The 12136-nt window shown below is 38.3% G+C and overlaps 1 protein-coding gene across 1 annotated transcript in view; it reads right to left on the bottom strand.

Annotated features, from left to right (window-relative positions):
- Positions 1–1176: 1176 nt before the first annotated feature.
- The window catches only part of LOC139731250 (uncharacterized), a 30658-nt gene continuing 19698 nt past the window's right edge, over positions 1177–12136 (bottom strand). Inside the window, exons 4-6 of the mRNA XM_071642137.1 lie at positions 6325–6520; positions 3694–3810; positions 1177–2700 (exon numbers count right to left, since the gene is read on the bottom strand). Coding sequence (XP_071498238.1) covers positions 2648–2700; positions 3694–3810; positions 6325–6520 — 366 coding nt within the window. The 3' untranslated portion in view covers positions 1177–2647. The remainder of the gene's footprint in view (positions 2701–3693; positions 3811–6324; positions 6521–12136) is intronic.

The following is a 12136-nucleotide window of genomic DNA, read 5'->3' on the forward strand; positions in this document are numbered from 1 at the left end:
AGCCCATTCTGATTTTTACTTCCATAGTGAATAAGTTTTTAAAGATAATAAAAAGTTTTGGTACCTCAAAAGCTTCCCTGAATTTCCTTGTCTTGGTTTGTGTTTCATGTTAAAGTACGTTGTCTGTGAGAATTACTCGCCCCAAAGTGCTCTCATGTCTTAGTAATCATGCAATAATGGTTTCGTACCAGAGCCGACGCTGACCAGCGTCGATAAATATTGTACGAAACCACTGACTGCGACCAGCAGCGTGCAGCCCATTGTACGCATAGCTAACTGCGACCAGCAGCCCCATACGCATAGCGTAATGGGGCTTCGCAATGTAGCATTCAGGATCATGACAGAATTAGTATCGCGGGTAAACGTCAACTTAAAATCCAAAACATTTTTCGATTTGAAGACTTACCAATTAAGTTGAAGTATTGAAAACAGGCTTCGAACAACGTTTGGTTCTGCCAATAGTCCCTTTCTGTTCGAATTGATGACTGAATGTGACTCGGTCGAGAGGACCTTGGGAGAGCTACATACACTGGATACCATGGCCAGCGCATGCGCACACAAACATCTTATCCGTTCATGGATTTGAAATTTGTGTGCATGTGATGTGTTCGCATGCACTGGCTGTAGTATTCAGTGTACTGTATGTAGCTCTCCTAAGGTCCTGTCAACCGAGTCACATTCAGTCATCAATTCGAACAGAAAGGGACTATAGGCAGAACCAAACGTTGCCCGAAGCCTGTTTTCAATACTTCAAGTTAATTGGTAAGTCTTCAAATTGAAGAATTTATGGGATTTTAAGTTGACATTTACCCTGCGATACTAAATCTGTCATGATCCTGAATGCTACAATGCGAAGCTCGATTACGCTATGCGTATGGGACTGCTGGTCGCTATGCGTATGGGGCTGCTGATCGCAGTTAATTGCATGATTACTAAGACATGAGAGCACTTTGGGGCGAGTAAGTCTCACAGTGTTAGTTATATGAAAGGTACTTTAACCTGAAACACAAACTAAGACAAGGAAATTCAAGGACACTTTTGAGGTACCAAAACTTTTTATTATCTTTAATTTTTAACTTTGTTTTCTTAACATATCAATTGCATTTACTCACAGCTATAATAAAATAAGATTTTCATTAATAGTGTAAAACCAAATCTACCTGACTGAAAACTTTCATTATTTACGGTGTATTTGAAATATCACAAATATGGACCCATGGTTTTAAAAACTGTCCTTGAAATATTAAAAATAGGGTTATATTTTGAAGCCAATTTGTCCTTGTTTGGAGGGAAAAAAGGGTCAAAGTGAGTCCTAATGTCCTTGAAATTGACTAAAATAGGGGGTCATGTTGAAGTTTTGGAACGAGTTAGGTTACACTTTTAAATACGCATTTAAAGGGTGTGTACAGTTCTGGTCAAGGTGAGGGTTTAGCTTTTAACGTTTTGCGAGATATTCAGAAACCAATCTATGAGATGTCAAAGAGCATGCAATTCTAAGGGGTATCAAAAGTTAATTTGATGAAAATCGATTTTGAAATGGCTGAGATATCCAAAAACAAGGTGAAACAAATAGATCCTAATAAAAGGTGTGGCCTGTCGCCTTTTATCATTACAGTGCACAAACATTACAACGAACACGGTTATAACGAAATTTCGTTATATCGAGGTAAAACTTCTGGTCCCAAGATTATCGCCATCAAAGTCTAAGGTACAAAATTCGCTTATAACAAACACGGTTATAGCGAAATTTTCGTTATAACAAAGTCTTTTCCGAGCACCACTGACAAAGAAATACAAAAGAAATGTGTTCCCTTATAACGAAATGCAGATCGCTTTCAAAAATACGTAGTGGAACAAGCATTTGTAGCGTCTCTGCATGGGCGAATGCATCACATCACTGTGTGTTCACTTGGTGTGTCACGCACAGTTTCCGAGAGGAACTTTGCATTATTGTAATACAATAATCTGAAAGAGATTAACTATTTGTGTTATTGTTCACATAGCTTCCCAGTGTATGACGAGTATTCAACAAACAGAATATCATATATGCGTGGCTTCCTTGTTTTCGTTACATATTGATTTGTTCGGTTATAAGACAGAAACCTGCCGGTCCCGAGCATTTCGTTATAACGGGAGTGCACTGTATCACTTTTTTGGATATCTCAGGCATTGAAAACCAATTTTCATCAAATAAATGTTGAATCCTTCTTAAAATTACATGCTGTTTCATATTCTATAAAATGCTTCTCATTATCTCACTTTAGGAATGCTCAAAACATGAATCCCCACCTCAACCAGTACTGTACAGTCCCTTTAAGGGACCGGGCCACCAAGTTATACCTCACCATTTCTGAAAATGAGCCACAAAAAATATGCAAATTAGCTATCTTACTAGAGACCATAACCACCATTCAACCAAGTGATCTCGCTTTTCACGTTGGAAGAACCTACTGAAGAGGGGTGTAGCTGTATTAAACCAACTGACTTTTGACTTTATGTTCCCTACTTTTAGCTTCCACATATTGTGCCTCCTTTGTTTTTACTCTTTGGCTGCGCATTCTTGACTTCTTTCTCCTCTGGTGTTTTGTCCTTAGCAAAGGAGCCCGCAAAGAGTCTTTTTAACTCTTCAATTTCATTCTCTGTCCACCTATGCCGTGCCTTGCATACTCTCTTCATCTTGAAGGATTTTGCCACCACGAGCTGCAAAATAATTAAGAACAATGTTTAAATTCTTGAAGATTCAATGACTTAAATTACAAACAATAGAGCATAAAAAATCCCTCAATTACTCAACAATTGCAAAAATACTGAAAGTCTAATACTAATTTGTGTAGATAAGCTTAAAACTTCCCACCATGATTACTAAACTGCAAGAGGGAACCTAAAATTGTTTTGCTATCCTTGGAAGTCAGGTAAAAATAAACAAGACATTGATAGCGATGTAAATTATTATGCTGTTTACAATCAACTAGGCAATGTGATTACAAATAAAATTCAATTCAATTCATTTTATTTCCATACTTCTCATTTATGGACATTATAACAGAAATCAAACAAGTTCTTTCACCTTGTAAACAACATGCAAAACACAACAATATACATGGTGATAACACAGTAATTATATGTAATAACTGGTCAAATTTGAAATCGAGATGGGGTTGATCAAAGAAAAGTATGGCGGGACCTACAAAATCTTAACATCGCCTACAAACTGAACAGATATCTCTGGGTTTTAACTAGGGACGAGTGGGGAAGCTTTTTTTTATCCGACTTGAGGCAATCCAGCAGTTACCTTATGAAATCCAACCCGACCAAGCCCAATAACCTGGAGCTATTTCCTCCCGATAGCGGCAAACAGCGCCGATGGTTTACCCCTAATGGGACCAAGCTCAACCTAAAAATCTTTATAAAACGTGCCCGAACTCGACCCGATTTTGGTCCAGTCCGTGTCGGTCTGTGAAAAACAGACAAATCCGAATTACACGCGCATCTCTAGATTTAGCATGGAATGTTGCTCCAGACTACTTAAAAATTGTCTCATCATCAGTTCAATAGTGTAATGATATTACACATAAATGAACTTAGCTACATATAGTTGTGTTTTGTGTTGCAAAATATTAGCAAAGTACATGCATGCACCTAAATCATTACTGAACAGATGGCGAGACATATTTTCAGTAAAGTGACCCTTACCAGTTTCATCCACATCTTCACAGTCAGGCATGTCTGGATAATAGTCTTCTTCTGTCACTTTCTCAGGTGCTGTCACTGTCCCACATTCTTCATTTTCCAAAGACACATCCAAGATATCTAAAAACAGGGGAAGAAGTAACTTGGCTCTTATAAATGAACCTGTACCTTAAAAGATATTACTCTTATCTACTATTGACTATATTTGAAGTGATACCGTAGCCTGTAATCAAGTTTTTGAATTCTTAGACTTGACTCTGGTCTGATGATTTTGTGAGAGAATAGTGCAAAAATGAAAATTTTAGGCAATATCCAAAAAGTTTTGTTCCCAGTCAGGCTTAATTCTATTTCTTTTGCTTGTACTGTTTAAGTGTAATAAAAAAATAAAAAATAAAAAATAAATTTAGTGGATCTCCGCCTTCGCATTCGCTACATTCAGAGACCGTAAGCCATAGGCCGCTATTAAATGTCATTTCAGCCTATCTTACAACTTGACTTCAAATGAACTTTGACCTTGGTGACCTTTGACCTCATCAACAACTAAAGGTTATCATGTTGCGCCTATGATTCTAGTTAGGTACCAATTGGACTTTGCCATCTGGGTAAAGTTCACCTCTTTGTAAATGGCTGACGTCCACTAGAGCGCCGACAAGATTAGGAAGGGTTGCGGAAGCAAATTGTGTCACATCAGCATCCTTTCCGTGTCAGACATGAATAAAAGTGTGAGAATTATTGTTTCCTGCGACATGACTAGGAATATCTGCGTATTGACTGCAGACATTCCAGGGAGTGTCTTGGAAGGGCGCGAAATGTCGCGGTAAATGCTGATCCTAGCAGGACAGTGCGGACACATCTAGGATTACACCAGGAGTGGTTAAAGCAAGGACTAAAACAATCAGGATGACTTTCCGACAACCATATAGATTCCCAGACAATATGAGGACATAAGGTTATAAATTCAGCGCCGGCTCTAACGAATAAGTACACGGGTGGTGAAGACTGTGGTCACTGCTTGCATTTGCCTGAACAACCTCTGCAGATATTGTACTGTTGGTATTATAATATACAGGCTTTGGCTTTGGCTTTTTACATAACTCGGACATTCACGGGTTCTCAGAGAAAAGAGATGTTCAGCTGCGGGACTGGGATGGTGACCGTTGCTTCCCTTCTTTAACTTGTTTTATTTTGGCATAATGCTGAATTTTTAATGCTGAATTTAAGTACAGTTCGACATTGATTATCCGGCCTCCTTTTATCCGAAAATCTCTATTATCCGGACGCGTTCACGCTGTGAAGGACTTCTTTTTTTTTCATTCAAATATTGAGAAAAAACAGTGACTTTAAACTCAATTAAAATTTCTACAAAACTCACACGATTTAGCTACAATATTCTCAACAGAACTAACATAAATTCACACCACATTATCATCGTAAATGTAAGCAGTCATGATCTATCGGGACTACAATTTTGCGCAGGCTAGCATAGATTACACACCGTTGCAGGGTACGCTACCAGCCTAACTGCCAGTGCACTGGGACGGCAGCTTGGACAGTAGCTATATACATTAACATTGTGTCACCCATATCTAACTGGCCAATTCGCTTATCCGGATGAGCGCCGGTCCTGACATGGCTGGATAATCGAGGTCGAACTGTAGAATGTAAAACTTTGCTCAACATCATCTAGTCTCTTCCGTCTCTTGACTGCAAATGTTCACAGCGGCTTCATGCACTCGCTCATATAGATCCGCATCAGTTCTGCGCTTTCCTGAAACATCTGCCTGGCTTCTGCACACTTTCGCAAAGTTGCCCGCACCGCGGAGGCTCTCGGGAGCATTTGTGGGGGAGACGGCAGTCTAACAGAAAGGCGGGATGTCCTGACGACGTCCGCACAAATATGCAGACAAGTTGCCGAAGCCGTCAGGAAGTTCATTTCCGAGTCAAAATTTCGATCGAGAGCAAATTTGGAATTTTTGCTCTCTCCCGAACATGCGGAATCGCCGGGAAGGGTTTAGGAATGATCAAGACAGTGAGTGGAATCTTTCAAGAAAATGCGGATGTGTCACCGAATGAATGCGGATGTACTAAATTAGCATTCCGCGTCTTGTCCGTGCCCTAGTGCAAATGAGCTCCTTAATATGCATCTGCATAACATCAAGAGTTAGCATAGGCAAGTCATGTTCCCACCACAACCCAAATACCAAGTTTCATCAAAATCAGCCTTCTGGTCAAGTTCACCTTTTTGTAAAAATTGTGGATGACAGACATACATCCATTCTTCATCTACCCATACATATGACAACCAAACGCTAAGTGTGCCTTCCCAGCTATGCTGAAGGCCCACAAGAAGAAAACATATATTTTTCTTAAATCACAAAAAAATGGGTGCTGCATTTTTTTTTCTGGAATGAAGGGAAGATAAACAGATAAACATCAGTTCAAAATTGTCTCTTTTTTCCTCTGATGAATCTGATACATAAATACAAGTATCAATTTCAACCACACTTATCAAAAATATTCCAAAACTAACTGCAATGAATTCCATATACACTGTGCCTCTAATAGCTCTTGGTTACCACATGTAAGTTATTATGAAAAAAAATCTGAATTGGCTTCTAATGTCAATTTTCTCACCTTCCATGGTGATGTCCGCCACATTCTGTCCTCTGTATTTCCCTATCTTGCAATTGTCAAGGAGCATCAGTATTTTTGCCAGGTCTAATCTTTCGATCAGGTCGCTAGTAGATCTGTAGAAAACTCTGTGCACGTCTAGAGTATGGCCCAGGTGGTCAGTTAGATACCGTTGCTGTTGATCAGTGATATTCAGTACCTAACATGTACAATGAGAATGATAAAAGTTGTATGCTTTCTGTAGTATATTAAGGGTTTCTGACATTTGCAATCAATTTCTTGACCTCAAAAACATATATCTGGACACTTAAATCATCTTCATACTCCTTTGGATAGTGAATTTATTATTTTTTCACTATATTTTGACCGACGCACGGCAGTAATTTTGCCCTCCCCCAAAATCAGTTTTTTGGCTGACTCCATCTCATTTTTCATCTGATTTTTTACTGAAAGGTGTCAAAATGCTCAGTACGATAAGCTGCTTCAAATAAGCAGGGACCATAAGGATTTCGAAACATGACCCTTTTTACCCCCTGTATAGCCCACCACTCTTGTACGTTACAATTACTGTGTAATCTCCTCTCAATACCCCGCCATCTACAAAAAAACAAAAAACAAACACAAAAACAGAGCAAACACTCTATCAATGGATAATGAACTAGTGAACATGGCAAATAGAACATATTTTAATGAACCAACACATTGTAAGAAAATTAGCCAAAGGAATAAAGCCAGCTATGGATTCAACCTACCATGATGTTTATTGCCTCTACAGTTAACATCATGGAATAATGTCATCAAATACTCACTGTCAAAATTAAAAAAAAAAAATAACTAATTGTAACTTCTGGCATTTCCGAGTGTGAGCTACCAGGCACTTGAACTTTCCCTTGCTTCACATGACTGACAATGTTTTTATTTTAGTTGCAAACAACTATGAGATCAGCAAAGCTGTCAAAAAGTAACAAGATCTGCATGCAGGAAATATTCAAATTCATGAAATTATGTCATTGAGATGTTTTCATTGCAACTGATTGACAAATTGCCCTACATCAACGTAAATAGGCACTGAATTGATCAGTGATCAATTCAGTGCCTATTAAATTACGTCCATATAGGGCAATTTGTCAATCAGTTGCAATACAGGAAATATGTCCATGACAAATGTCTTGGATTGACAAATGTCTTGGATTGACAAAGGAAAGATTTGTATTTTTTCAACTTGGTCAGTTTATGTTTAATTACAATGTAAATGAAATGCACTTCCCATTATTTTCAATTCAATGTTCTCACGGAACCAGTCTTTTCATGATTATCCCACTAGACAATCTAATGAGTTTCATTTACCCCTCCTGAGAACTTTATTGGCCCAGAATACATTTATATACACCGGTCCTAGATTTTGGAACTCACTGAGCTGTGAAATAAAAAATTCTCCATCTTTGTATTCTTTTAAGCGCAAGTTGAAATCTTTTCTATTAAATCCTCTCTGATATGTTTTTCCCCCTTAGCTATAGGTTTCGTCAACCTCAGGGTTCATCATCCTCCCACCAATCATTCAATCATTGAATTCATTATTACGTAAAGAAGTAGCCATCACAATCCTTGCTCAGCTGCATGCAGCACCAACTCTATGAAACACATTCTCTACCATCCCCTGTTCCATTCTCCTTGTTCAGCGTGTAGGCATTCTCTCATTCTCTCTTTTTCTTTCTTTCCTCCCATACTTTTCATCTATTCTGGCAAGTTGTGTCATGTTGTTGTGTTTCTTCTGTTTTGTCCTGTCCTGTCGTATATCATATTTGTCACAAGTGTTTGTAAATAAGTAATTCATAAGCTTTATGAGTGGTTCACAATCTACAAACTTTGCTTTCTAGCGGACCTCTCTATTCTTTCTTCTTTTTTTTTTTAAACTGAAGCATGACTTTGTATTATTATTTTTTTTTAGACAGTATGCGCTCTTATGTTTATGGATATCCTTTATTTATTGCAAAGGCAAATGTTTTTTGTTTATGATGTAATACCTGATTTATCTTGTGTTATGTTTTTGTTAAAAGAAAAAAAAAGAAGAATGAAAATGAATGAATTGAATTGAATTGAATTATTCAGCTATATAAAATCTCTCAAAAAGCTTTAGAGTCTCTCTGGAATGGCCTCTTGAAAGCACTGTTTTTGTTACCCACTACAATAATCAGACCGCTCACAGCTGTAGGAGTCAGACATCAATGTGTCATTTCACCACAGCTTTTTAGATGATGTTTGCACTGCATGAATGCAATATTGGGGTGAACATCTTCAGACAACATATCAACAATCTGGAAAGAAGACACTGTTTAACCTCGTCCACAAAAGCAGTTCAGCCTTCAGATTAAAGATAAATATTGCAAAAACAGAGATTCAAGCCATCTCTAAAGAAACCACCACATATGACATTAGCATCAATGGAACTCAAGTAAATCAGGTTAAAGAATTTGTCCATCTATGAGGGAAAATCAGCCACAACAGTTCACACACACAAGATATCAAGTTATGCATTGGGAAAGTGGTTGGAGAAGTCCAAAAATTACATTCAATCTGGAGACCTAAAGAAATTTTCACCAACACAAAAATGGAACTCATGAGGTCCTTGTTCAATATCATTATACAGAGCCAAGACATGGACCATGAGAAAAGAAGACAATAACAGACTACTTACTTTCAAATTATTATGTCTTGGAAAAACTATGGGAGTAACAGAATTGGACAAAATCAGAAACAAAACAATTAGAAAATCCCTCGGCTGGAGCAGAGTTTTGAACAGAATATCCAGAAAGAGAATTAGGTAATACTTCAGCCACATGTGACCCTCACACTACCCTAAGCTACCCTGGAAACCTGGCAACAAGGGAACAAACCAAGAGGAAGACCACCTAAAAGATGACCAGACTGCCTTGACTACCCGCAATAATTACCAGTTCAAATGCTAATTTGGTAGGAAAACAGGAGGAATTTTTGTTTAAGAGATATTTTGAATGCCGAAGACAAAATTGGAATCAGTCAAGTGGAGTATGTTTAAAAAGTAACCCAATGAAACTTGTTTTTGGATATTAAATAAGCCCTTAAAAAAAAAAAAACATACTGCAAGCTGAAATCAGTTACAGTTCATGGTGACTTTTAATATCACACATACTGAACTGATTCTTTCATAGGTAAGCTGTTTTGCTGATAACTATTAAATACGTATTTCGCAAATATTATATTTGTTTGTTTGCTTTGACTATAATTATATTTACATTGCAAATTAGCCGGATTGTTTTATTACCAATTTACGTCTATTTAATAATCGTTGGTTGGTGAAATATATCATTTATCGCTGTCCTACATATTCGGAATGCAAGTGTAGACGTATATGTATCTTTTTATTTAGCGATATCCAGTATGTTATATATACTCCATACCGCGGTATCTATTTATGATTTATGATTTATTACGGAAATATTATCACGAGAGCTGGTTGTTAATTTGTAAACATACGAATATACAATGTATTTGTTTTTTTTATATGATGATTGTTTATATTCCGTCTACATGAGTTTTATTATAGCGGAACTGAACTTCTTTTATTGTGTAGGTGGCGCCTAATATGTAAACGCTAACGGATCGGCTGGCGAGGCGCCGTGGATGGTGTATTTTGCTTATTAAGGAGGGAAATATATTCTATGCGTATCTTTTACTGTAAGAGACATATCATAACATACTTATGACCTGTATTGTTATTTATTAATGTATGAGTTTGTATCATATGATAATTATTGTTTTAAATATCTTTCTGTTTTTGTTTTATATTGTACTTTCAGTTGGTTGATTCAAGATTTACATCGTAAGATTAATTATGTGTCTTGGCGTGCTGTTAGGAAATATACAAATTATTCATTTCATTCTTTTCTTATTACATATTTACAGACGTCATCTTGTGCTGTGTTGGTTTTCGCTCGTTGGTTTTCACCTTTTCCTTCTTTGAATATATTTTAAATTTTCTACGATATTTATAGTTTTCATTTTACCTGTAATTATTTTAATAAATAAGCAATAACTTGAAATTGGAAATATTGTTTGAGTTCTTCCTTTTCACCTCTTCTTCAAGTGTTTGAATCAGGGATCCCATTGTTAATGTATGTGTTGTATGGTAGTGTACGTATTTAGTCTGTCACAGTTGCAAACTCAATCCAGCTTTGTATGTCACTGTGAGGGTAAAAGCTGTGTTATTGTGGGTGTCTACAGTTAGGATTCTTAAACTAGCTTTGCAAACTCAATCCAGCTTTGTATGTCACTGTGAGGGTAAAAGTTGTGTCATTGTGGGTGTCGACAGTTAGGATTCTGAAACTAGCATTGCAAACTCAATCCAGCTTTGTATGTTACTGTGAAGGTAAAAGCTGTGTCATTATTTGTGTCTCCAGGTAGAATTCTAAAACTAGCATTGCAAACTCAATCCAGCTTTGTATGTCACTGTGAGGGTAAAAGCTGTGTCATTGTGGGTGTCTACAGTTAGGATTCTTAAACTAGCATTGCAAACTCAATCTAGCTTTGTATGTCACTGTGAGGGTAAAACCTGTGTCATTTTGGGTGTCTACAGTTAGGATTCTAAAGTTAGGATTCCTTACATACCCAGACTTCAAGAAACCCTTCATCCTTCAGACTGATGCTTCACTTGATGGATTTGGAGCAGTTCTTGTCCAAGAACAGGAAGACAAAGAGAGGGTAATCGCATATGCAAGTAGGAGTCTTCAACAAGGTGAACGGCACTACCCTGCTCATAAACTGGAATTCATGGCATTGCACTGGGCTGCTACTGTGAAATTCGGGGATTATGTTTATGGCCAACGTGTCATTGCTGTGACAGACAATAACCCGCTGATGTATGTTCTGAAATCTGCCAAGCTTGATGCTCACGGTCAACGATGGGTCAACGACCTTGCTCAGTGTGACCTGGAGATTGTATATCGCCCTGGGAAAACGAATGACAATGCAGACAGTCTTTCGAGGATCAAACGCCATGAGGTACAACGCCTGCTGGATCAAGCATCAAGAGAAGAACCCAAAGCAAAGGTTAACACTGTCCAAGCCACTAGTGATGATGACTTTTCTTCCATGCTGTCCGGAACTGACCTTGCACAAGCTCAATCTAAGGATGTGGCAATTGTTAGAGTCATCGAGTTAATCACGAAGGGGCACAAACCAACCAGGAGACAAGCTGGAAAAGAGTCCAACCACGTCCGGAAACTTCTGGGTACATGGAATCGTCTCGTCCCAGTCAAAGGAGTGCTGCACTATCAACCTAGTATGAAGGAGGGTATTGAGACTGTCCCAGTCATCCCGAAGTGCTGTAGGAAGAATGTCCTACAAAGTGTACATGACCAGATGGCCCACATGGGATATGAACGAACTCTAGACCTAGCACGAAGACGCTGCTACTGGGTAGGAATGGCCTCAGATGTCAAGAGACATCTCCACCATTGCAGGAGATGCACCCTCAGGAAGGTAGCAGAACCTCAAGGTAATACTAAGCTTACCAGCATAAAGACTTCTCGCCCACTGGAGTTAGTGTGTCTAGACTTTCTGAGCCTCGAAACTTCTGGAGGGGGTATTGATAATGTTCTGGTCATAACAGACCATTTCACGCGTCACGCCCAAGCCTTTCCAACTCGGGACCAGACGGCACTAACCGTGGCAAGGACCCTCTTCAGGAAGTACATAGTACACTACGGTATCCCAGAGAGGATTCATTCGGACCAAGGAAAGTGCTTCGAGGCAGATATCATCAAAGAGCTGTGCGAAC

The sequence above is a fragment of the Diadema antillarum genome, unplaced genomic scaffold (genome assembly GCF_040938485.1).
Source record: "Diadema antillarum isolate AM-2024a unplaced genomic scaffold, OU_Dant_1.0 seq00000367_RagTag, whole genome shotgun sequence".
In the NCBI taxonomy this organism is placed as follows: Eukaryota; Metazoa; Echinodermata; class Echinoidea; order Diadematoida; family Diadematidae; genus Diadema; species Diadema antillarum.